Source organism: Pipistrellus kuhlii, unplaced genomic scaffold, assembly GCF_014108245.1.
Source record: "Pipistrellus kuhlii isolate mPipKuh1 unplaced genomic scaffold, mPipKuh1.p scaffold_m20_p_2, whole genome shotgun sequence".
NCBI classification, from domain to species: Eukaryota; Metazoa; Chordata; class Mammalia; order Chiroptera; family Vespertilionidae; genus Pipistrellus; species Pipistrellus kuhlii.
This window is the reverse complement of record NW_023425515.1, coordinates 48587878-48614883: the sequence shown is the minus strand read 5'-3', so window position 1 is coordinate 48614883 and position 27006 is coordinate 48587878. Positions and strand designations below refer to the sequence as shown.

Here is a 27006-nt window from a genome sequence, read left to right as displayed (position 1 = left end):
GAGCTTTTAGATGTGTGTATTTTGGTATATGTGTATTTATGGTGTGTGTGTTTGTGGGGGGGTGTTTGTGGTATGTTTGTATGTGTGTGTTTATGGTGTGCGTGTGTATGTGTGTTTGTGTGAGGTGTGTGTTTGTGGGGGAGTATTTGAGGTGTGTGTATTTGGGGGTGTGTGTATTTGTGGTGTGTGTGTTTGGGGGGGTTATTTGTGGTGTGTGTATTTGGGGATGTGTGTGTTTGTGGGGGGGTTTGTGGTATGTGTGTGTGTTTGTGTGAACCCTATAGGGAGAGATTTTTTTCAGGGAAACTTTGGGAGTGTAGTTTGGAGAAGGAAAGTACTTTTAAAAACAAAGCGAATACACAGTCTGTCCATGGCCCCAGTCCCCCCGCCCCCGCGGCCACTTGCCCAGGGTGTGGCGGAGCAGTGAGGAGGACACAAGGACAGAGGACCGGCTTCCTATGTCCAGAGGAGCCCCGAGACCCAGCCTGCGGCTGCTCTTCCCAGGAGTCTCCCGCCCTTGGAATAAAATCTCTGAAGTCACCTCAACAATAGTCTCTGGCTGGAGACGGGGACCCGGGGTGGGGGGACGAAAGGTTTTCTTCTTCTAAACTCCCCTCCCCGCTCCACGCCGGGAGGTTCTCTTGTTCCCGGAGAGGATGGCGTTGGAGGCAGCCCCAGCCATGACTCACTCAGAGCTAATCCGTGGCAAATCCATCACCATGGAGACTGCCAATCATCCATGCTTTTCATAGCTTAATAGCACATCTGCCAGGGGACAGCTGAGTGATACAAATTGTTCGCCCTGCCCACCTTGTTACTGTGGGGGCCTGGGGAGCAGACAGAGGGCGAGGGCGGACCTCCGGCCCAGCTCAGGCCACCAATCACTGGTGACCTTTGGCCATCCTTCACGAACTGCTCTGCGCTCCTCCCTCACCAGCTGGTCAATGCAGGGTCAGAGGAGTCTTCCTCACCTGGCCGGCTGGCTGGCCTGGGCTGGGTTGGGCTGGGGTGGGGTGAGCGGGCAGGGAAGCACAGCTCCTGGGCGGGGTGGGGTAAATGAGCCTGTGTAGACTGTTCAGTAATGGAAATTTATGTTTGGAATATTACAGAATGATATTTCCATCATTTAAACCACAGAAAAGAAAGCTTGACTGACATTCTTAGGCGGCGATCTTCCTCAAAGGAAGAACAAAGATCCTCCTCTCTGGTCCCGGGAGGCATCTCAGAATGTCCCGCTGACGTGAGGTTTTAGTCTGATTCTCAAAAAACAAGCGTGGAGGAAAAGACAGGCAGGTGCTGGCCTAGCGGATCGCAAATGCTAGTCCGGGTCAGACCCCGGGCTACTGGGTGGCACCTTCACCTCTGAGGCCCTGCTCATCCCTCACTGCAGGGAGAGGCTCTTCTCAGACAGGGCCCCCCTCTTACTAAGGGGCTGGGCCTGGAGGGGCAAAGGGGGGGACCTGGGGAGCCCTGTGGAGTCACATCACCTAGGCAATTGCCTGGCAACACCCTCTGGAATGGTGCCACCAAGGAGGCCAAGCCCTGCCTCAGGTGCGAGTGCTGACCCCGAATTGCACCCACAGGCAGGGACTTCTTGCCTTAGGTCCAAGGAACTGCCCAGGCAGGAAACTCTTAGAACCTGTGCTCCATCTGGGTCAGGAGGCCGGACAGGCAGGGGAGGATGGCTTTAAAAATATATATATTTTATTGATTTTTTTACAGAAAGGAAGGTAGAGGAATAGAGAGCCAGAAACACTGATCAGCTGCCTCCTGCACACCGCTTACTGGGGATGTGCCCGCAACCAAGGTACATGCCCTTGACGGGAATCAAACCCAAGACCCCTGAGTCCGCAAGTCGGCGCTCTATCCACTGAGCCAAACCAGTTAGGCCAGATGTTAACATATTAAAGTTAATTTCCTTTATTTTGTTTCCCCCTTTCCTTTTCTGTCCATTCAAAAGGGAGTTAATCTATCAGTTGACTCTTGAACAATGCAGGGATTAGGGGTGCCAGCCCCCCATGCAGTAAAAAATCCACATATAACTTCCAACTTCCCCCAAACTGAACTATTATTAGTCTACCATTGATCAGAAGCCTTGGCAATAACATAAACAGTGATTAACACATACTTTGTGTGATATGTTTTATATACTCTATTCTTACAAAAAAGGAAGCTAGAGCAAAGAAAATGTTAAGAAAATCATAGGGACAAAAAGATACATTTACAGTGCTGTGTGCATTTATCGGGGGGAACTCTGCCCGTAAGGGAAGTTCGAACCCATGTTGCTCGAGGGCAGCTGGGCCTTATTGCCTGGGGGTGCTGTGGCAGGGAAGAAGTAGAATTTGCCTGCGTACTGTTTGGGGCTCTGTTTCTGAAAGGCCCGGGCTTTAGGAGATTTTAGAGGCTAGGGAAAGCATGGATGGACAAAAACAGAGTTTTCAGGTTTCGTGCAAATAAAAAGATAGCATCCCCTGTTCAAAAATTACTAAGAACTACGTCCCCTCTCTTCACTTGGCCCAGGGGTGTTAAGGAGGATTGAATTATGTTAAATCCTTCAGGAATTATGAACAAGTAAACTTTTTACCAAGAGCAAAGCATGGAGCCATTATGTGGCCCCTCAGAGCTCAGGGTACAGTGTGAATGCACAGGTTCATACCCACGAAGCTAGCCCCGGACAGGGTGGTCCCAGGATTAGGACAGAAGCTTGCCCCCGGAGATGGGGGCAGGGAGAGCAAAGCCCACAGGATTTGGAGCAATGAGGACCTGGGGCCCACTCCCTGGCAGCACCGGTGGGGACCGAGCAAGACCTCAGAAAGGAAGGTCGGGAAAATGCGTAGACTCTAAGGATAGGAGTCTTGGGCTTAGTAGATTTCTAGCCCCCAAAAGTGTCTCTGAAGTAGCAAAAAGCACACACCTGACGGGATGTGCAGACTGGAAAATGGGAAGACCTGGCTCTGTGTCCAGATAATGAATAGCCAGAGCCCCCCTAACGTGCCCTGGTACTTGGTAAGATCCCAAGACCCTGGAACAATGGCAGGGCAAGGCAGAGGCAAGACCAATGACTGACGTCAGCGATCTGCTATCCTGGAAGAATAAAGGCTCCGACTCAGAGGCTGACTCTCTTTTCAGTTCACGGAAATGAAAGCGATGCGCTATTTCTGGCACACCTGGATTGGAGGACCGAGATTCTACCCGTCACTTCTGAGATCCAGCTCCAGCCTCAGGCCCATGGCCAAGCCTCAGGGGCATCGGATAGAAGGCCAGTGCAGTGGGAGAAGCAGCTAGGGCCAGAGGGGCCAGGTAGCACAGAGGGACAGAGGCGGAGGGACTGGGTGGTTCCCCATTGCCGGTATGAGGTGCCATTTCCTGACATCAGGAGTGGAGGAGAAGAACCAGCTGCGGGGGGGTGGGATGCGTTGGGTTCTGAACATGCTGGGTCTGAGACACGCAAGAGAAGATGTCATGTGGGCAACTGAACCTAGGATGTGACGCTCGGAGAAGTCTGGAGCGGAGGTATCCATGGGGAGTCGTCAGCTTTGTGGGTGGTCAATGAACAATGGGCATGGATGCAATTCCAAGGCAAACAGCAGAGACAGGAGAGAAGGGGGCCCGGGCTTAGCCTGGAGAACTCCAACACTTAATGGGCAGGCAGAAGAGGACGTACCTATAATGGCAGGTCAGGGAGTCGGTGGGGAGGGGAGGGGGGGGGGTTGGGAGGGTGCTGTGTCATTAAAGGTGAGAGAAGAGGAGGAGGAAGTGGACAGCTCCTAGAGGCCCAACACATGGACACATTGAAAATGTCCATGGATGCCGGAACCGGTTTGGCTCAGTGGATAGAGCATCGGCCTGGGGACTGAAAGGTCCCAGGTTCGATTCCAGTCAAGGGCATGTGCCTTGGTTGCGGGCACATCCCCTGTAAGGAGTGTGCAGGAGGCAGCTGGTCGATGTTTCTAACTTTCTATCCCTCTTCCTTCCTCTCTGTAAAAAAATCAATAAAATATATATTTTAAGAAAGAAAGAAAGAAAGAAAGAAAGAAAGAAAGAAAGAAAGAAAGAAAGAAATGAAAGAAAGAAAGAAAGAAAGAAAGAAAGAAAGAAAGAAGGAAGGAAGGAAGGAAGGAAGGAAGGAAGGAAGGAAGGAGGAAGGAAGGAAGGAAGGAAGGAAGGAAGGAAGGAAGGAAGGAAGGAAGGAAGGAAGGAAGAAAGAAGAAAGAAAGAAAGAAAGAAAGAAAGAAAGAAAGAAAGAAAGAAAGAAAGAAAGAAAAAAAGAAAAGAAAATGCCCATGGATTGAGTCATGCTGGTGGGGGGGGGGGGGGGGGGGTAACTGATGATGCTTGGGATTCCAAACAGAGTGGAACATGGCGATGGGGGTGCAGACACAGCTCTGTGCTGGGCCGTGAAGAGGAAGGAAAGGGGCCATTGCCACGGGGACTGGGGAAGGAGGATAATGGGCTTTGTTTTGTTTTGTTTTTTATGTTATTTTCATTGTCACAGCTTTACCCTGGCATAACTTTACCCAAGCTGCACGTGTTTAAAGGGTGAGAATCTGAAAGGTTCTGACAGGTGAGTAGATCGGTAAAACCATCCCCTCAGTCAGGAATATATTTTTCAACTGATGACCAAAAAGATAGATACAGAGACAGTAAAGGAACAGACTGTCAAATTACAGTGGGGAGGGTAGGGAGATATGGGGGCAATAAGAGATCAACAGAAGGACTTGTATGCATACATATAACCAATGGATGCAAAACTCTGGGGAGGGAGGGCATGTATGGGAGTGGGGGGGGGGCAATGTTAAGATATGTACACATATAATACCTTACTAAAAAAATGGAAAAAAAAATGAATAAAAGGAATATATTTTTCATCAAATTTCCCTGTTCACCCCCTCCTGCTTCTCTCACCCCATTTCCAGGCATCTACTTGTCTGCTTCCTGCTACTATAGTTTGCAAGTTCTAGAATCTTCTGTAAATGGGGTTTTTACCATTTTATCTTTTTAAAGGGGTACTCGTTCTTGTCTGACTTCTTTCACACAGATAACTATTTTGAGATTCACCTATGTTGTTGCCTGTATCAATCGTTCGTGTCTTTTTCCTGGTTAGTAGTTTACATTGTATGGCAATTTGTTTACCCTCTCACCTACGGGGGAATACAGTCAAACCCCGGTTCTCGAACATCCCTCATCCTGAACAATTCGGTTCCCAAGCAAGCGGTTCCCAGGAAAGATGCCTTGGGAGCGTAACCAAGCTTCAGTTCTCAGTCTAACAGTCCTTTCCTGCTGACATCTCAGGCAACAGAACAAGGAGAGAAAGCTTTTGTTGCTGGGGAAAAATCGATGATTAGCCCAATTTTAAACCATGAAGAGGCCATCAAGAGTGCTAACGTTGCGAAGGGTATAAAAGAAGCAACGATCACAGGCAATTGAAGAGGTAGGAAATCTGTTGCCGATTTGGAGAGAAGAAAAGCAGTGAGCCATTTCCCGGCTGCATGCTAACCTGAAAGACTCCCTGGGACGGAGTGCTGAGGGCGGCTCCTTGGAGGCCAGGAGGGGGTGGTGCAATAAACGTACGAAGTGTTTATTTATTTACAGATTACACAGTGCATTGGACATGCGCTGTATATAAGGAAGGTTAAAACGGAATGGATTAATTACATTTACATTATTTCTAATGGAGAAAAATTATTCTGTTTTCGAACAACTCGCTTCTCGAACAGCCTTCCTGACCAAATTAGGTTGGAGAACCAAGGTTCCACTGTCTGAGTTGTTTCCAGTTTGCGACTATTACACACCCAGCTGCTGTGAACTTCCATGCACAGTCTTTGACAGACACCTGCTTTCGTCCCCCACAGCAGGTCACCGGGAGTGGGATGGCTGGGTGTATGTTTAATGTGTAAGAAGCAACCAAGTTTTCCCAAAATGTTGGTGCCATTTTACTTTCCCATTAGCAGTCTGTGAGCACCCAGGTGTCCCCATGTCTCTGCCAACATTTGGTATGGACAGCCTTTTAAGTGTTTGGCATTCTAGTAGCTTCTCCTCCTTTTTCTACCCCTATCCTGCTTAGGGAGAGGATGAGGAGCAAGAAAATGGCCATATATAAGACGGCAGAGGGAAAAGGTGAGGAAGAGAAGGAGACAAAATCAGCCACACTCCAGGGCATCAACACAGCCTGACCAAAGGTGAAATGCTTTTCTAAGTCTATGCCTCCCCCCAACCCCCCTCACCCCATCATTTAGATCATTTGGTCAATATATTGGCTTACGGCCTCCAGGCCAGGCCCCCAGCATGGGACGCAAGTTCTGCGGAGAACTCAGCTGTGGAAGGCCTCTCCCAGGCCCCTGCAGGCCAGGAAAGTGGGGGAGGTAGGGGATCCTGGTTTCCCCACACTCAGTGTGGTAAAAAAAGACAACAGCATTTCTTTGTGAGTTAGGGGAGGGAGAGGGGAGTTTTGACCCAGTTTGCACTCCTTCCAGGGTAGAAAGGAAGCCATCCTGCCTAGCCCTCAGAGAAGTATACCCCCTCTCTCCGCTTGGCCCAGAGGTGTCACACATAAGTACAGGGGTTAAGGAGGATAAAATCAAGTTGGGCCTTCAGGAATTATGAACAATACACTGCTACAACAACAGATTTTTTGTCAAGGCTAAGGCCATCTCTAAAGTCAGATGTACATGCTATGAAGGTCCGTTGCGATTCTGAGTTTTACGCACCAAGCATTTATACCCCCAACATGAGCGTGAAAAATACCCCAACCAATGACCATACCTGTCGCCGCTGGGAAGAACACCCCAAAGACGGTGGGGAAAGACTCCCCGGGGCTGTAGTCGGGCAGCGTGTTGTTCTGCAGCAGCTCCGGCGAGTAGCCGACGAAGCCGTGGTCTGAAACACACCGAGAGGAGAGGGGCCGGGTGAGCCGATGACACGATGTAGCACAGGCTTCCCCGGACTGTAGTCCCCCCCAATGCGGAGAGAGAGGAGGCCCGGCAAAACCCTCTTCCTCCCGCCTCCAGCTCGACTTCCATGCGTCTGGACCTGCAGATACAGGTGGACGAAGTGACACGAAGGGGAACGGCAGTTACCACTGAGGACGGGAGCATTTTCTTTTATTTTTTTGCTTGTGGACCTCAGTATGACTGAAATCTTTCGATGAGCATGTATGTGTGTGTGTGCGCTTTTAATTTAAAAAATTAAGTTAGCTCCCTGCTCAGAAACCATCCCCTGGATCCCCTTTAGCTGCGGAATATACACTGAGTAGCCAGATCATTATGATCTCTGAACGCATAATGATCTGCCCACTCAGTGTATATCCTATATAATAAAAGGCTAATATGAAAATTACCGTATTTTCCAGCAAATAAGACGAAAAAAAGTCAACCGAAAATCGGGGGCAAAAGACCAAAATTGCACAAAAATTACCTGCAGATCTTGACAGCAAAGTAAGTCTTTTCTTTGAAGTGTGGGGGGGGGGGGTAGTCTTATACAGCAAATATAGGCCTAAACCTATGTTTTAACTGTAAAATTAGGGGGTCATCTTATACGCCGGAAAATACGGGTATCCGTTTGACCAGGAGTTCCACCAACAGGCAGGCCAGCCAACCGCCCATATCCTCTCCTCCTGGCCAGGCTGACTGGACCCTACCCATGCACCAATTCATGCACTGGGCCTCTAACACACATGCACACATGTGCGCACACACACTGAGTGGTCAGATTATGCGTTCAGAGATCACAATAATCTGGCCATTCCAAACTCCTTAGGATGAGTGTCAGAGCCCTCCACAGCCTGGCAACATCCCACCGCCTTCTCTTCCTCTTTGCCTCTTCTCCCCAACAGTCACATGGACCCCTCTTCCCAAAAATCCCACGAACATCGAACCCCGTGTCCCTGCCTCCCAGGCCCTTCTCCCACATCCCCGAGCATCCGTATGGTGCTCACTTTTCAAGCTCTTGGCAAAGGTTGCTCCCTTTGGGTTTACAGGAACTCCGGAATCAGAATCAGCTTTTCCTCCTGGGTGCAACTGGCATTATTCGCCACACTAGGTCTGTCTCCCACGAGCCCCCTTGGGGCAACAAGTCCAGTCTCACACATCTCTGTCCCCGAGTCACGCACTGCGCCTGGGACACAGCAGGCAGGCAGCGAATGTGGGTCACCCTGAAAAGACTCTCTCCCTCAGATCTCACCTGCGGGCACATCCCGCTTTCATGCTTTCCATCTGACTTGTTCACAGAGCGCTTTGTAGAGGGGCATGTCAGATCTGGTTTCCTCGACGCATTTTAAACGTCTAGTACGTTGACTTGAATGACATGTTTCAAGTTCGAATCCTACAGGCACTTGGCTTCTCTGTCAAAGGAGGTCACTTTGAATAGCATCTGTGGACACGTCCGGGGCCGTGGCGTTTCAAGAGGCAAGGTAATGGGCCCTGGGCCGGGAGCACGCAGGCTCTCCAGCTGTGCTTCTGAAGCGCGTCTCTGAGGATGGGAGGTTTGTTCCTGCAAATCGCAGTCCGAGAGGAGCCAGCGGGCCCCACCCTCCGCCCCTGCAGTCACCGAGGACAGCCCTGGGCTGTGACTCCACAGCCAACCTCTAGGCCCGGGGGGACAGCACCTCCTGCAGCTCCTCCACCTGCCTCGGGGCTCAGCCTCACCTGGAGCATCCACCCACCCAACGCGCCCGCTCCCCGGTGAGTCCTGTGAGGTCGCCAGCGCTTCTCACAGCGTCCAAGACGCATCACTTCATAGGAAAAATATTTCCAAAAAAACAGTAAAACAAAAGCTCAGGGAAGCACAAGGGACCCTTGGGAGTCTGGTCGGGATGCAAAATCGTCGTCGGCTGCCCTCTTTTTCTGAGCACAGAACCTGCCCTGGGACATTCGATTCCAGGAACTGGGCAACATTTCTGAATGGCTTGGCACCTGCACGGCCGGTCCTCCTCTCATTAACAAAAGAGTGACAACAGCTAAGGGAGCATCGGTTTATCCGCTGGCTGACCCTGTGGCGAGCCTTTCTGAGGAGAAAACCAGCCCAGCCTGCCTTGGAGCGGAGCTCAGCCAAGCTGGAAGGATGCTCAGGTCTGAAAGCGCATCTGGGCGTGCGCCGGGCGGCCAGCCGTGCGGACATAAACACCTCGTCAGGCTCCGTGGGCCGCCGCCGCTAAGGGGCCCCGGCGGGCAGGGATGTGGTCACCAGGCCTGAAGGGCTTTGCCTGGTCAGCCTGGAGGGTCCAAGTGGTTGCAGGCCCCATCAGTGAGTCACTGGGAAGCCTTTCCTCTCCTCCCTCCCTCCCACCTACAAGACCACAGATGAGAGGATGAGTCCCTTGGCTCCCGCGGGGGCGGGGGGCGGGGGGGGGGTGGGCGCTGGCTCAGCCCCTTTCTCCTGGGGCAGCCCTCACACATCCCCAGCAGACTCACACCCACCCTGCGGACCCAGCCTCCCCTCCCAGGTCCAGCTCTGCACGTCTCTCAAGGAAATAACCTTACGTTTGAGAAGAACTCTATGGACCAAGCTGCTTGGCAATGCTTCATTTCTAAGCAGTAGGCCTATGCATGAATCCGTGCACCAGGAGCTCTCGGCAGCCCTCCTGTGGCTCCCTGCCCTCTACCCCCTTCCCCGATTCCCCCCATAGCTTGCTGCCCTGCTCCCTCCTGCAGCTCTCCGCTGCCCCACCCTCCTGCAGATCTGTGATCTGGTCTTTACACAGTTGGTCATTACGCCTCATGCACAGCATAATGGATAATTAGCATTTTCTTCTCTTATCATATAGGATATTGTAAAGTGGGTCTCAATGTCTAACCATAAGGGGGCTGAAGTATTTCAAATGCTTATAAAGGGTTTTTAGTGCCATAGAGTTTTTGTTTTAAAAACTCAAAAAAGTTTCCATTTACGCATGTAAAGAGTAGAAGCAAATATACCAGAACAATCACAGTGGCTGTCTGTATAATGCAATCAGGGGCAATTTCTTCTGTTGGTTATTTTTTTTATGTCTACACATTTTCCACGTGTTTTTAATGAGCATAATCGACTTATCACCAAAAGGTATCTTTCAGAAAAACAAACAGAACATCCCATAATGGAAAGCCCACTTTCTCTAGACAGCTTTTCTATAAACAAATATCTTTTCTTCCTTTTCATCTCTACTCCCCCTACTTCTCAAAATGATTTCAGCGGTTTATGAGAAAAACATACGTACAACGAGGATCCGAAGAAAAAAAATGAGAGAGAGAGGCCCCAGCCATGCCAGCACGGGACACGGCCTGAGGCTCTGAACACGGCTTTGAGGTCAGACCCCGCAGTCGCCTCCCTCCAACCAGAACCCAAGGCCCAGAGAGCATCTGGTGACCTTTCTGACCAAGCAGGACTGACCCCAGGGCGCACCCCTCCCCTGTGCCACTTCCTAATGGAGAAGGGCCCCAGAGGTTACATGGTGGACCTGCCTCATTTCTCTGTCTGCCCCGACCTTCCCAGGCCCTTGTGACTTCACCCCTCCAACCCCCCTACCACCATCTCAGGCTCATTTCTGAGCCAGCCCCCTAGCAGGTTGACCAGCCCTCACCCCAACTCCTGGAACCCGGGCCTCTCCCACACGCTGACCCTGGCCCGGCTGGACCAGGGCAGGCACGAAGGGCAGGCGCTGGTGCCTCTGGCTGGCGTGCATTGCTGAGGAGGGAGGTTAGCTGTCAGTGCCGACACCTGGGGCCAGCCTCTTGCAGCGGGTCTTCATGACCGACTCTCTGATGCCCAGACCAAAGGGCTGCTTGAGATTACGATGAAAGCTGTGGGCCCTCTCTCCACAGACAACACATTCTGCAACCCGGTTGGGGTGCTCAGGCCTCCTAAGACATTTGGGGAGGCTTCGGCCGCGAGGTTCAGGACTTGTACATGGTTCCTGAAACTGTTCTGCCAGGCCCTGCGGGCACCTAGGACATCCCAGTCCTGCCCGCCACCACTCCCTGCAGAGGAGCAGGCACAGCCATCACCGCTCCACACTGCAGGCCTGCCAGGCAGCGCAGTCCCTCTGTGCACAAGGGCAACCCGCCCTCTGAGACTAAAACTCACTGAGTACCTCAAGCATGCCCGTCGCTAGGTATCAAGTCCTTCACAAGGCCAACCTTGATCTTCGCAATCGCCCTGCAAGCTCGGAGGTGAGGAAACCAGGCTCAGGAAGAAGGTACAGAATCTTGCCTGGGTCACAGAGCCAGGCCTGCCTGCGTGACAGCTAACGGCGTCTCCTCCAGGCCAGGCCCCAGCCTCGCCCGCCTCCCACACAGAGAGAAGTGTGCGGCCCAGGCTTCCTCCAACCTCCGGAGACTCCCCCAGAGCTCCCGGCAGCCCCCTCTCTCCACCTGCCGGCCAGCAGGAGGCCCACCTGCGGACCGCCACCAGCTGAAGGGGTGGGTAGCCGGGGCTTGCACAGCTGGGAGGAGGCCCCAGGTCTGTCTGAATTCAGTGTTTTCCATCAGCCACACCGTTTCTCCGTAACTCGTCCCAGAGCTGTTCCCCCAGAGAATTCTAAAAACTGTCCCTTTGCCTCTGTGAGCCTTGCGTCTCCTCTTCGGGCAAACTGGGGGAGTCAGGCTGGGGAGTCGGGCTGGGGTTCTCTCAGCGGCTTCCAAATCTGAAAGGCCTGGGATGCCCGGGGCCTGCAGCTGCTGCGAGTGAACCTATCTGGTTTGACCTGGACATCTGTTTCTATACCCACAGGAAAAAACCTGGGTCCCCTTTGAGCTGTGTGTTTTTAGAAAGAACAGAGAAAACAAATCACGCCAAACCCAGGCAAGTACAGGCAGGGGGAGAGGACGCCCACAGGCCTGTCTGCAGAGAGGCTGGGGAGCTGTGCTTTTACGGGTCCACTGTCTGATCAGAGGGCTGCTCACGGGCCCCCCACCCACCGTGCCCTGGCCAAAGGTGGACAGCCTTGGTCACACGTGGTGACAGACCACAGCTCCCTAAGGGCTGGGCTAGGCCCCAAACCCTCCGGTGTGGTGGCTGCTAGGAAGCTGCCTATGGCACCTGTGGTTCCCCCACGCCTGCCCCCGCCCCCGTCCCTGCCCCTGCCCCTGGGGTCTGCTGCAATTAGAAGAGGCAGTCTGGAAGTCATCAGCCCCCACATGTGGATGTCACATGGCCACTACTGACGAACTTAGAAACGGAGATTTCTAAAAATGACGCCGGCCCTTCCCCCCCTCCCCCCTGCGCACTGTGCGCCGCGGGCTCCCACAGGGGAGGGGGCTTCCGGCACTGGCTTTCTTCTTGGCTCCCAGCCCCAGCCCCATCCACCGGCAAGATAGCCCCTTCCTGGGAAGGGACAATGGGAGAGGCTGGTCCAACCAGGAATAGAAAGAGTGGAGGAAGGGCCCGGGAGGGAGGAAGGCAGGGAGGGGCCCGGCCCCAAGGGCAGGCTGACCTGGGAGAGCACAGGAAGAGCAACTGGGCAAGGAAGAGGAAAGGAGAGGCTGCGGTTCTGGGAAGGGGGGAACCCTGCAAACAGCACCTGGGGGGGGGGGGCTCCAGCCGGCGAGAGAAGACCACCGGGAGCGAGCGGAGGGTCCCACAGGAAGAGGAAGCACAGTAGGTGTGCCCTCAGGAACACACACAATGGGTGCTTTCCCAGGGGTCAAGCAGTCGCTGTGCACAAGGCCCCTCCTGAGGTCCGGCTCCCTGTGGCGCTGGACTGCGACCCTGGAGGGTCTGCCCAGCGGGCCTTATCCCTCGACAGCTCTGGGGCACGGCCTGAGGGGGACAGGGGCCCGCAGCTTGGGGGCCATGAGTCGGGAAGGACAGCCTGACAGAGCGCTGGGTGAAAGGGGAAGAAGGGGAGTGTCCAGGGCCCCTTCCTGCACTGAGTGCCCACACAGCACCTGCCCAGGCGGCCTCCTCACTCACTCACTCAGATACCGCCTGGCCCCAGGTGGTCCAAGGTGGACGGAGGGGAGCAGTGAACCCCACCCAGCATGCCCCGGCCGCCCAGGCTGGTGAGCGGGGTTTCTGTGCCTCTGGGCTTTGGGGTTCGCTCCTGGAAGCTGCCATGAGCAAGGCAGCCCCAGGCCTCGGGACGGAAGATGCACCCAAAGAACAGAGGTTTGGGAGAAGTCCAGGTTCATCTCCTCCTCGGTGGTGTGGGGAGTGGGGGCCCCAAAGACCTCTGGGAAGAAGGGGAGAGCGGTGATGAGACCAACCATCAGGACACCTGGCTCCGCCCTGGTTCCGCCACAAGCTCGCCGTGGGCCTGTCGGTGAGCCCTTCCCCCTGGGAAATGCAAAGTCTGGCCCTCGGTCTGGACGTGGCCCGAGACTCTGCATTCCTGCCGAGCACCCAGGTGATGGAGGGCAGGGTGCCCGCCCGTTCCCCACACCCTCCCCGTTCTGAAAGTGGCCAAACCAGAAGCCCCTTCTCAACACGCAGGACACGTGAGCCAAAGACGCCACTGATCCCCAAAGTCAGATGTAAAATTCAAATCAGCTTCCAGGACATGTCAGCCCCGCCCCGATCTCCACGACCCCCTCCCTTTCTCTGGGGCTGGTGGTACAATGCACACCCCAGAATGGCTACAGCCCTGACCGGTTTGGCTCAGTGGATAGAGCGTCGGCCTGCAGACTGAAAGGTCCCAGGTTCGATTCTAGTCAAGGGCACGTACCTTGGTTGTGGGCACATCCCCAGTAGCAGGTGTGCAGGAGGCAGCTGGTAGATGTTCCTCTCTCATTGATGTTTCTGACTCCCTCTACGTTCCTCTCTCAAATAAAAATAAAAAAAATCAATAAAACATATATTTAAAAAAAGAAAAAAAAGAATGACTACAGTTTAATATGTGAATGAATCAAAGCAGGCCTGCATGACAAGTGCTTGGTGTAACATCTTCCATTATTTCACTGTCACGAGTGATCCCCGTTAGTGCAGATACCATAGGGAAACTTCAAGCTGGCATCCACTGGCCCAAGCGTACAGCTGAGGAAAATGGAGTTTAGAAATGGAAGTCAGCTGCTCTAAGGCCATGGTCGGCAAACTGCGGCTCGCAAGCCACATGCGGCTCTTGGGCCCCTTGAGTGTGGCTCTTCCACAAAATACCACGGCCTGGGTGAGTCTATTTTGAAGAAATGGCGTTAGAAGAAGTTTAAGTTTTAAAAATGTGGCTCTCCAAAGAGATTTCAATCGTTGTACTACTGATATTTGGCTCTGCCGACGAATGAGTTTGCCGACCGCTGGCCTAAGGCATGGAGAACTAACTGCAAATGGGGAAGTAGCCCTTGCTCAGGGTTGAGTTGGAGTCCACTCAGGAGCAAGTCCCCATGGGCTGGCCTGTCCTTGAACTGGGTCCTAACAATCCTGGTCCACTTAGATGCTCCATTAAAAAATTTAAAAATTGAATTTCTCTGGGGCTGTATTGATTTGGACTGTATTGATCGAGGGCTGGGGAGATGGAAGGGGACAGAACAGGTTTGGAAGAGCGCCCCCAGGCCCCGCCCACAGCACAGCCCTCCTTCCCTGCAGCTCTGGGCAGTGAGCTGGGCGCTTCCCAGACCACAGCCTCCTCCCTGGCTTCAGCCCTAGTGAGCGTGGTCCTCCAAGGGAGGGTGGGGAGAGGATGTGAGCAGGGCTTCCAGCTCCCAGGCCCCCACCCAGAGAGAAAATACACAGAGGAGGGCTGGGCCGGCCAGCGGTGGCCAGAAGGGAAGTCGGAGCGGGGCTGGGCCGGCCCCGAGGGCGCAGGGAGGAGCAGCCTGGAGCCTCTGGGCCCCTGGGGAAGGCCTCCACCCTGCGGGAAAGCGGGCTGGTGGGGCGGGAACCGCAGGAAAAGCCCGGAGCTGGGCAACTCTGGGGAAGGAGGGCCCCGGCGGGGGTGATCTCAGGGCAGCCCCTTGGGAGGGGGGGCTAAGAGTTCCCGTAAGGAGGGGGGCTCCTGCCAACCTCTACAACCTAGGACGGGACAGGCAGTCCCGGGCTCCTTCTGAGCAAAGGATTTGCTCGTGGAGGGGAGGATGAGCTTTTTCCTGGCGAACAATGGTTTCTGATACCCCAGGAACCGCTCGTCGGCCGGCCCGTGTTCTATTTTACACGCTTCGGGGCCTTCTCCTGTCATGGCTTGGGGTCAGCAAGCTGAGATGCGAAGAGCGTTTTGCCTGGAGAGGCCTAAGAGGCCCTAGGACATCACGGAACTCAGGGCTCACCTGCAGGAACAAAGAAGCACCTGGGGCTAAGGGACGCCCCGTGTGCAGTGCGGAGCGGGGTGCGTGCAGGCCCGTCCACCCCGAGGGCTTTGTGTGCACGCACTCAGGGGGCAGGTGCATTTTTCAGGTAAGAAGGTGGAGCACAGCCAGGACTGGTCTGAAAGGTCCCAGGTTCGATTCCGGTCAAGGGCATGTACCTGTGTTGCGGACACATCCCCAGTGGGGAGTGTGCAGGAGGCAGCTGATCAATATTTCTCTCACATTGATGTTTCTAAACTGTCTATCCATCTCCCTTTGTCTCTAAAAAAATCAATAAAATATATTTTAAGAAAGAAAGAACGAAAGAAAGAAAGAAAGGAGCATAGACAGGATTCCACCCTTGGCTCCCATGCGGGGTGGGGGTGGGGGGTAAAGGAGGTTGTGGGGGGTCAGTGCTCACCCAAGGATACAGGGATGTGGGAAGGGGGTCTCGAGCTGAGCTGGGTGGTGGCCTGGGCCCCTACGGCGGGGACTCCAGAGCCCCCACCCGGCCCCAGCCTGCAGAGCCCCCAGGGCCCGCCCAGGGCAGCTCCCAGCTCACAGGAGCCGGAGAAAGGAAAATCTGGCCTTCTTATCTCCCCGGGAAAGGAATGCACTCTCCCGCCAGGATAAGTGGCTGTTTTGACAGGAAGTCTCCACCCTGGCTGTGGGTTCCTCCCAGCCACCACTGACTCCTTCTGGCAGCTGGGAAGGGGGTGGATGGTCAAGGGGCCCTCCTACCGAGAACCTCACTGCAAACATTCAAACTCCCGGACCCCCCAGTTCTGCAGCCACGGGCAGCTCTCCCCCACCCCAAATCCTACCCAGAAAGAAAGGAGCAGATGGTCTCTGAGAATGCCATGGCAGAGACTGGGTATCACAGGCCATTAGAAGATTAGACCATGGGGGAGGGGCGTGTTGGCTCTGAGACAGAGAAGCAGGACGCTGTGTGTTCCAGCATTGTCCTTCGCGGGGGCTCCTCAGCCTTCGTGACCCTGAGCAAGGCGTCTCTGCATCAACTCCCCATGGATTAGGATCTCCTCAAGTCAGGTCAGGGATAGGTCTCCCCCCACTCCCCATATCCCCTCCTCCTCTCTGGGTGGGTGCAATCATGGGGTGCTCGATGGGCAGGGGGACCGCACATCCTTCCTGGCTCAGTCCCGCTTACACCTGTGGCGCGGGGTATCTGTCAGTGGAGCCAGGAAAGTTTTCTGATGACGACTGGCCAGGGGGTGGAGAGAGGAGAGCCAAGGGGAGAAACGAAGGAGACGCGCCTCCAAGCTCTGGACACGGCTGTGTGCCTCGGGGACCTACCTTCTTAGGCAAAGCATAGTCTTGGGGGAAAGGCGTCACCTGCGAGCTTGTTAGAAAGGAGACTCCCAGCTCTCGCCTCGCCCCTCCCCACCACGCTGCCACCAGCTACCTGAAGAACTGCCATCTTCATTTAACAGCATCCTCAGATCTAAGCGTGAGAAGTGTTGTCTCGGAGTCTAGCCAGAGGCCTCCACGGACCTGTGCTTCCAGGAGGAACAGCTGTAACGATGGTAGCTGCTTACCGAGTACCTGCCCTGTGCCGCTGTGACTCTAGCCCTCTAACCTGGCCCAGGGGTCGGCAAACTCGTTAGTCAGCAGAGCCAAATTCCAACAGGACAACGATTGAAATCTCTTTGGAGAACCAACTTTTTTTAAACCGAAACTTCTCCTAACACCACTTCTTCAAAACAGACTCGCCCAGGCCGTGGCATTGTGTGGAAGAGCCACACTCAAGAGGCCAAAGAGCCTCACGTGGCTCGTGTGCCGCAGTGTGCCGACCGCTGACCCAGACCATCGTAGTGTATGCTCTGACAGCACGCATGGGAGGCAGAATTGCCTGCTTTCCAGGAATGAAGACAGCAGTGGGAAGGCTGATGAAACTGACCAAGGGCCAGTGATGAGTGACAGCTGAGCCGGGATTTGAACGCAGGGGTCTGACTCCGGAGCCATGATCCTAACAACTGTGGTCCACGCGATGCAATCTTCCTCATGGGCCCAGCAGCAACAGCCACGTGTCCCTCCCCACGGGGCCCAGACGCAGTCTCCACCAAGGGGTGCCCGGAGCTCTCCGCCTCCGGGGCTGGGGGTGTCCGCGGGATGGGGCCGGGCTGAGCCAGTGGCAGAGGCTGCCTCCTCAGAACGTGTCCCTGAGGGTGGCCTGGCCCCAGCGAGCAGTAAGGTCTGGGACCGGAGTGACAGGTAAGCTGGATGATGAGTGGGTCTTCTCCCTCGGGCTCAGGCCCCCGTCCTCACCCTGGGGGTGAGGATCGAGGGGAGAAAAGGACGGGGAGGCCCACACCGGACCTCATTCTGTAACTTTCAACTGGATGATCTGGGGCTTCATCTCCTGGCCGCCCCCAGGAGGCAGCACTGTCCTGCTGACTGCGCCATGGCAGATGCCACACTTGTCACCCAGGGCTCCTCAGCCCACAGCCCCGCCTGCAGCGACCCTGGTTGTCTCTCTGGTTCTCTGGTCTGTAGGTGGCTTATTCCGTACCCATAGGGGAGTGACCTGAAGGCACGTCTTCCCCTGATGTTGTGTCCCTCTCCCACTGTAATACCTCTCAACCCATAGGTGCCCCCAAATAATTGAGCCAGAGAGTGCCATCCTTTGCCCCTCCACAGCCACACAGAGGGCATCCTGCCCACGCCCACAGCCGGGGAGCACCTTCCGCCTGTGAGAGGAGCAGGAGGCGGGGCGAGGGACTGGGGCAGGCGGCGTGCTGGCCCCTCTTGCAGGGCGTCACCCTTCGCGTCCTCAGAGCTCCAGGCCGCTCGGGGCTGAGGCGGGCGGGCCCAGCCGTGTGCGAGGACCCTCCCAAGCCATGACTTCATCCTCCAGGCATCCGTCCCCACAACGCTGGCCAGGGAGCCCGGGCAGAACACAGCCCCCCTGCTCCCAGCGCGGAGTGGACAAGGGTTGAGCTGGGCCGTGTCCGCTCACGCTTCCTTCTGCAGCCTCGCCTGGGTCCCCACGGCCTCTTCAGCCTAATGGTTCCTTTCTCTGCTCTCCACAGCCAAAGCCAGCAAGTAAAATCACTCAATGGAGCTAGCAGGAGGGCGTGGAGCCAGGGCTGAGCAGTCTGGCCAGTCACTCTTTCTTCATCCGAGGCCAGCCCAGCACCAGGGGAGGCCCGGGGCTGCCCGCTCCTGCCCCTCGGGCGGCCAGGTGGGAGTGAGGCCCACTGTCCACAGAAAACCTTCCAGCGAGGGCAGAACCCAGAAAGGCAGGAGTTCGCGGGTCCCAAGGTATTTCCTCCCTCTCCCAGAGAACTAGTCAAGGAACCCCCAACATAAAATGTTATTCCATAGGTAGAACAAACACACTTCCTATTTAGGTCATAAAGGAGACGATGAGTCCAGCCAGCATGGCTCAGAGCATAGACCTATGAACCAGGAGGTCACAGTGCGACTCCCAATCTGGGCACATGGCCGGGGTGTGTGCTCGATCCCCATCATCATTGATGTTTATATCTCTCTCCCTCTCTCTCCCTCTCTAAAATCAATTTATATATATTAAAAAAATCAATAAAATAACCGAAACCGGTTTGGCTCAGTGGATAGAGCGTCGGCCTGCGGACTGAAAGGTCCCGGGTTCGATTCCGGTCAAGGGCATGTACCTCGGTTGCGGGCACATTCCCAACAGGGAGTGGGCAAGAGGCAGCTGATCGATGATTCTCTCTCATCGATGTTTCTAACTCTCTGTCCCTCTCTCTTCCTCTCTGTAAAAAATCAATAAAATGTATATATTTTATTGATTTTTTAAAAATATATATTTTATTGATTTTTTAAATATATATATATTTTATATATTTTTTATTATATATATAATATATATAATATATAATATAATATATAATATAATGTATATATTTTATTGATTTTTTAAAAAATATATATTTTATTGATTTTTTAAAAATATATATTTTATTGATTTTTTAAAAATATATATTATATTGATTTTTTAAAAATATATATTTTATTGATTTTTTACAGAGAGGAAGAGAGAGGGACAGAGAGTTAGAAACATCGATGAGAGAGAATCATCGATCAGCTGCCTCTTGCCCACTCCCTGTTGGGAATGTGCCCGCAACCGAGGTACATGCCCTTGACCGGAATCGAACCCGGGACCTTTCAGTCCGCAGGCCGACGCTCTATCCACTGAGCCAAACCGATTTAGGCAATTTTTTTTTTTTTTTTTTTTTTTTTTTTAATAAGGGAGAGGACAAGAAAGGAGATGGGTGTGAGGAGAGGCAGCAAGATGGTGGGATGGGACGGAGAGTTCAAAAAAGAGAGAAAGATTAGGGAGAAAAAAATAGAGAGAGACAAACCTAAAGGAAGAAAGGACGAGGCAGGAAGAAAAGAAGAGAAACCAGGTATGTTTGAGGAAAGTTGGCTTGCTTTGCAAAAGTTCAGAAATCCTTATCCAGATGTTTACAATCCTTCACCATCCTAATCTTTAAAACCCCTCTGTTCAAACCCTTAATCTTCCCCCTCCAGGGTCAAATATGCCTTTGAGAATCTGGCTGTTCTGGATCCTGTCCTAGAAAAATATACTTATTCACATAAATTTCTGCATGCAATTTTACGGGCTCATGAATCCCAAATTAAAAATTACTTATTCTAGAAGCTTCACTCTGCCCTAGCCAGTTTGGCTCAGAAGATAAAGCATCGGCCTGTGGACTGAAGGGTCCCAGGTTCAATCCCAGTCAAGAGCATGTACCTCGGTTGCAGACTCCATCCCCAGCCTTGGTCAGGTGCATGTGGGAGGCAACCAATCTATGTGTTTCTCTCACATTGATGTTTCTCTCTCTGTCTCTCTTCCTCCCTTCCACTGTCTCTAAAAATCAACAGAAAAATACCTCCAGGTGAGGATTAACAACAACAACAAATATCTAGAAGCTCCCCTCTGAGTGGAGACCCATAATGGCCAGAGCAAAAACACTCCAACTACCAAATTACACTAGGACCAGGGCGGGATGTGTGGAATCTTATGCGTGTTCAAGCCATCATGTCCAGCTTTTAATTAAACCTTCACTGATAAAACCTTTGGGTCTCAGTACCCTTCCCTCGTTATTACCCCACAGGTGGTACCAGAAGCAAAGCTGGTTTTTCCAGAGGGGCCAGCTGTGTGTCTGGATGGTTCTTATGCAGTAGAAGGTCTGCCTCTGACCCAGGTAACAGTGTCTGTGCTCACCCTGCAATCAACCCTTTTCAGATCCATAGGGTTGTTAAGTCACACACATGCAGCAGTTCCCACATCTGAATGTACAGAAGCATTAGCGGAAGGCTGGTTTAAACTGTAGATTACTAGCCCATAGTTTGAGAGTCTGATTCAGACTGTTTTTTTCTGACGAGTGTCTAGGTGACTCTGATGCAGGCAGTCTCAAGACTAAACTCTGAGGTGCCCTGAGCCCACAGAACCAGCAGGCCTGGGAGGTCAGTGGATTTCCTCCTCAGTGCGGTGTCCTCCTCAGCCCAGGGGCGGGACCACTGCATCCGGAAGGCTACCTTTAAAAAGGGTAAGTGAACAATATAGGACATAAAAGGTATAGTGCCAGGTGAAAACCAACAGGGCCTTTCAGGCAAAGAGTTTCCTAGATCTGGTGGCAGGTAAAAAAGTCACCTTGAGAACTTGTTTGATTTATTTATGTATATATTTATTTATTTACTTACTAACTAGAGGCCGGTGCATGAAAATTCATGCACTGGAGTGAGGGGGGTGTTTCCCTCAGCCCATCATGCCCCCTCTCACAGTCTGGGAGCCCTCAGGGGCAGGAGGCAACACAGCAATCAGGGGAAGGCGATGCCACCATCACACCTCTGCTGCTGCCACTGCTGGCAGCACAAGTCTCAGCTGGCCCTGGTTACCTGAGCCTCGAGTGGCCCTGGGTGATTAGGGAGCTGAAGGGACTGGGGGACTCCAGAGGCAGGTGCGTGGAGTGGCCCAGCCCGCCGGGGGGTGGGCCTGGCCTTGCCACACGCCTGCTGCCCTAGCAGGGCTGGGGGGACTGGGCAACGCCATCTTGTAGCTGTGGGTGCTGGCATCTTTGAGGGAGTAGCAGTCGATTACCATATACCCTCCTTATTGGCTGTGGATGATGCTATCTTTTGCGATGGCGTGAGGGTCAATTAGCATATTCCCTCTTTATTAATAGGATTGTTAATCCTCACCTGAGAATGTTTTCCCATTGATTTTTAGAGACAGTCAAAGGGACGGGGAGAGACACAGAAAGAGAAGCATGGATGTGAGAGAGGCACATCAATTGGTTGCCTCCCACATAGCCCAACCAGGGCCAGGGATCAAGCTACAACTGAGGTTTGGGCTCTTGACCAGAATCAAACCTGAGACCCTCCAGTCTGTGGGCCAATGCTCTATCCACTGAGCCAAACCAGCCAGGGCAACTTCTTACATTTAAATCCCCAGACCTCAGGCTATTAGGGAATAAGTATATACCTGACGCATGATACCCGTTCCTGTGTCAAAACCACGGGGAAAACCTGTTTGCTCTGGTACACACAGGCCCAAGGATATTCTGATGAGACAATAGGCCATTCTTGCCAAAAACGCTTTGAAAAACTAAAATGTCCTTAAAATTCTCCAGCAAAATACAGTTTAAGTTAGCAGAATTTTCTTCTTCTGTTTCCTTTCTCTCTTTCTGCTCATCTAGCTTTTTTTTTTTTTTTTTTTTCTTAAATTCATTTCAGAGAGGAAGGGAGATGGGGAGAGAGAGAGAAACAACAATGGTGAGAGAGAATCACTGATTGGCTGCCTCTTACATGCCCCTTATTGGGGATCAAGCCCGCAACCCAGGCATGTGCCCTTGGCCGGAATCGACCCTGTGACCCTGTGACCCTGTGGCCAATGCTCTATCTATTGAGCCAAACTGGCTTGGGCTGGCTTTGTTTTTTTGTAGAAACGAATTGGAAAAGGTGGGCCACACTGGGGCGCCCTCCTGGGTTCCAGATGGTAAGCCTTGGTCTCTTGGCCTCCCGCCCTCCCTTTATCCAGAGTGCTCTGCAAGCATTAGCATTTGCAGGCTGTGCAGTGACAAAGGAATGGGCAGGAGGCCCCAGGTCAGGTACAAAAGAAACTCACAGAAGGGGCGTGGCCACTTGGTTCAAGGAGACTTTAGAAGTCTTTTCTGATATTCTGCAAGGTGGGATTTCCACCCGAAAAGCCAACCACAGAGTGCCCAGGCTGACCCGCTCTGGGCTTGGCATCTGATTTGGGGGATGGAACGAAAGCCCCACTTCAGATGCAGCAACTTCTCCACCTTTGAGAGGGCAAGTACAACAAAGACGTTCGCCTGGAATCCCCCAATGGGCGGAGCACACTTGTTTATGGTACTTCCTCAGATTGAGTATAATTCCCCTTTTACATTTTGATTTCCTAAACCTTGACTGTCTCACAATCCATGCAATGTGGGGGGTTTTTCCACCCGAAAATTCTGTGTGTGTTAAAATGGATAGTGTCTTAGAATTGAGGAAATGAGGTTTATTGCCCCCATATAATCTCGAAACAATCTGTGAGGCAAGTGGCATTGCCCTCTATTTTACAGACGAGGAAACAGCAGCACAGACAGGCGATCGCCTGAGGCCCGGGATGAGGGGTGATGGCAGGCCTGGGACCCAGTGTTCCAGTGCCCTCGGGCCCTCTCCATGTGAGCACCCCATTTGCACCGCCCCGCTGGGGGTTGAAGAGTGATCTTAGGGGGGACGTGGTCTGGAAAGTGGTTTCCACCCGCTTCATTGCAGGGCAAGAAAGCAAAACGTAATTTTCCTGAGTTCACATAGAAATTTGAGGAAAAAATAGAAACATATGTAGGCTACGTGTGGTTTCTATGATTAGTTTGTTTTAGGCCAGAACTAAGGTTTCCTTATGCCTTTAGGAACTTAAGCATGTACCACACATAACAACTTAAGTAATGATCACATTTGGCATGTTTACATTTAAATCAGCATTCATTTGGACAGTAATTAGAGGTGTACTATTTGAATTTATTATATTATTTACTTTTGAATATTTCTGCTTTCTTGCCATTGGGATTATAAAGTATTATACCTTTAAAAAAAATCTAGCATTTTGGTTTCTGCTGGCTTAAGGGGAGCAGAAAGAAGTTTAACAGAAGAAATCTTCATCAAAATAATAAAACCAAAATGTTATTCTCTATAAGATTCCTTAAGTAATTTTTATTCTGGGGCGTAGCGGGGCACAGGTGGAGTGACCTACACAAACACACACACACACAAACTCTAAGAAAAAATAACCACTGTTGACATATAATATTTCTAATCCTTAAAAATGCCCTCCAAGGAGGGTTTCAGGGACCTGCCCACAGTCACATGTACAATGATCAGTCAGTAAGGACCCTGTGCTTGGTAGAGACAGATTCATAGATATAGAGAACAGACTGACAGCTGCCAAGAGGAAGGAGGCTGGGGGCTGGGGGAGAAGGGATGAAGGGATTAAGTAAAGAAAAGAAAAAGAAAAAAAAAAGTAAGACTCATGGACACAGCATATGGTAACTGCCAGAGGGAAGGGGGGTGAGGGGAGGTACAGGAAGGGAAAAGGAGACCACATGGTGATGGAAGGAGACGGAACACAAGGTGGTAAACACACAATATAAAATGCAGAGGACGCACTGCAGAATTGCACACCTGAAACCTGTACAATGTTATTTACCAGTCTCACCCCAATAAATTCAATTTACAAAAAAGCACATGTTGTCATTAACAATGATCCTCCCCAACTCTCCCCATGTGTCACCAGGACAAGGACCCTGTCTATTTCATTCTCCAAGGAAAGGTAGTGATGGGCGATTCCTGTCCCTGAGGCACTCACAGCCCAAAGCAATGCCTCCGTTATTTCCTGCTCAGCGCCCTGTGCCCTCTGACCACACAGAGGGTTTTCTGACGCTCCTGCCAAACTCCCTTTCTTAGCTCCCACCAGCCCTTCTGTTGCCTCTGAGGCTTTGCTTTGTTATTTGCAGAGACGGGCTGGCGCGAACTGAGATGTTAGTGTGGGCTTGTGCTCTGTTCCGGGGGCCTGCTCTGAGTGCTGGCAGGCCCGACAGGAGCAGGAGTCAGGCAGGCAGCGTCGCACAGTGTCCTGGCATGGGCCACCAGATGGCTGCGACTCCACAAAGCAGCCTGGGAGCTGGGTGAAGCCTCCTGTCCTACAGGTGGGGCAACAGGAGGGAAGCATGCCCCCACCCCGGTCCCTGGCAGTCAGCTGCTTCGTGGCCAGGGTCCCTCCAGGACACCCGTGGATGAGGGGTGAGTGGAGAAGGGACCAAGCCCATTGACTTCTAACAGATGAGGAATCTAAGGTCATGTTTCACCCGGAAGGCTTCAGAGACCCACCGATGTCAGCGTCCCCGACACCGTGGCTGAGAGGACCCTGGCATGGCGCCTCCCCACGCAAAACATCGACTATGGTTCCTTTCACTTTACTGTGTAGCAGCTTCTCAAAAATGCATTGAACATGTCACCCCCCAAGTGTCCTGCTTGTTTCCTATCTCAGCACCAGGAGCAGCGTGACTTGAGGATGGAGAGGGACATGGCCCCCAAGGTAGATACCAGGGTCCCAATTCTGGCTCCATCACTTACTACCTGTGTGGCCGTGGGCAAGATAACCCCTCTGAACCTCAGTTTTCTCATCATTTTGGTAGGGACCTAGTACACATGGTTCCCACAGGCATTGTGGGGGGGGAGTGAGATGTACAATGGTCACCACTGTGCCGGGCACGGGGAGTGAATCAGCTATTTTTACCTTCCTCCGGCACTACGCTGCCTTCACATCTTTTTCAAAAAATGTATTGATTTCAGAGAGGAAGAGAGAGAGAGAAACGTCAATGATAAGAATCTGATCAGCTGCCTCCTGCACGCCCCCTCCTGGGGATCAAGCCAGCAACCCAGGCATGTTCCCTGATCAGGAATCGAACCGTGACCTTCTTGTTCATAGGTTGATGCTCCATCCCTGAGCCATGTTCATATCTTAGATTCAATAAATCTACAGCATCTGAAATATGAATTGACCCACAAAGTGGGTTTTTTTTCTCTTCTTCATACATTATTTCATTTTATTTTCTTCTCTGTTTACTAGCAGACATGTATTTAGCGTTTTGAAAAGCCTTAACGATAGCTGGGCCATCTGATAAAGCATGTCTGACAACTTCGGGATTTCTAATGCACCCACTCACATTCACATATACATCTGATAAAAAAAAAAAAAAATCCGATGTGTTAGAACTAAGTTTGAAAGTATTAAGAGCTGGGTAACGGGTTATGAAGCACTTTCTTAATACTAGGCTTTCTGGTGAGGGGAAAAACCCCTTCATAATCCAATCTTTTTAATTTTTCAGAAAAGTGACACAGATTATTAGAGAAACCAGGGAGATTTTCCCCTTCACCTCTCCAGCCCCTGCATCCGGGATGAATGAGGCTGTGGTTGGGCCTCCGACCTGTGAGGCATGATCACATGCAAATAGTGATAATCTAGGCCAGGCCGGCAGAGACCCTGGTAGCCAGCGGGCTCTGGTGCCTGCGGGTGAGCTGCAGCTGTGATTGGGGAGCCGCCACCCAATGGGAGAGGGCATGTGTGAAAGAGGCTAAAAATACAAAGCCTGCTAGAAACCATGCAAATGAGGTTAGCTCAGAGAGAGAAGGCTTCAGTCACTGAATCATGACCGGGGGCTGGCCAGGATTTGTGGGAGGCAGCCCTGTGTTTGGGTTCCCTGCCCACACTGTACTGGGAGCTTTCCTACAGTACCCCAGGTGGCCGGGTCAGCCACGCATGTGACCCCATGTGGCGTGTGGTGTGGAATAAGACAAACACTTGCCACAGGATCTTTGTTTGGTAGTTTGGACCGTGAGCTAACAACAACAACAAAAAGAATCAATCCAGGGTTTCGTTGGTTAAAATGAATCTTATTTGTTTGCATTGAAGGAGTGTGTATTTCCCTGATGTGGTGGAGTGCGGATGGGGTGGGAGTTGGCAAGGAAGGGGCAAGGAGATGGGGAAAAGTAAAGTGCTATTGAGAAACAGGTTAAGAGAATGAGGTCAGAAAGTGGTTTCCCATATTGCATATGGCCTTCATCTCCACCCCACCGCTCCCATGTCAGTCAGCGGTGGGGTAGAAATGCCAGTCCAGGCTGTCTCGCCTGGACGATGGCAGCCACCACTGCATGGCTCCCTGCCCTGAGTCCCTCTGCATCTGCACCCACACTGACCCCAGGCAGGGTTTCCAAAGACTGAATCTGGTTCTGCCACTTCTCCACGTAAAAGAAAAGTCTATCGACGTTGCTCATTTTTTTTTCTTTTCTGAGTCTTTAAAGCTCATATTGAGTTTTAAAATTATTCCTGGTTATTTTGCTTATCTGTTTGCTTTTCTAACTAGAAAGACTAAGAAAAGCCTAAAGGTAAGGTATTTTTATTACATCCCATCTGGGACTCCTGAATGTTGCTACATTAATTTTACCTTTAAAACTACTACACACTGCCCTGGGCAAGTGGCTCAGTTGGCTGAAGTGTTGTCCTGTACACACACACACACACACACACAAAAAGTAGCAACTTCAATTTCCAGTCAGGCCACATACCCAGTTTGCAGGTTCGGTTCCCAGTAGAGGCACATACGGGAGGCAACCGGTCAATGTTGCGCGCGCTCTCTCTCTCTCTCTCTCTCTCTCTCTCTCTCTCTCTCTCTCTCTATATATATATATATATATATATATATATATATATATCTTTTCCTCTCTTAAATCAATAAACATATCCTCATGTGAGGATTAA

At 52.1% G+C, this 27006-nt stretch overlaps 1 protein-coding gene across 1 annotated transcript in view; it reads right to left on the bottom strand.

The window, feature by feature from the left end:
• SLC12A8 (solute carrier family 12 member 8) overlaps positions 1 to 27006 on the bottom strand; it is a 149929-nt gene that overhangs the window by 59852 nt on the left and 63071 nt on the right. The window contains exon 5 of the mRNA XM_036447075.2: positions 6763 to 6876. Within this exon, the coding sequence (XP_036302968.1) occupies positions 6763 to 6876 (114 nt within the window). The remainder of the gene's footprint in view (positions 1 to 6762; positions 6877 to 27006) is intronic.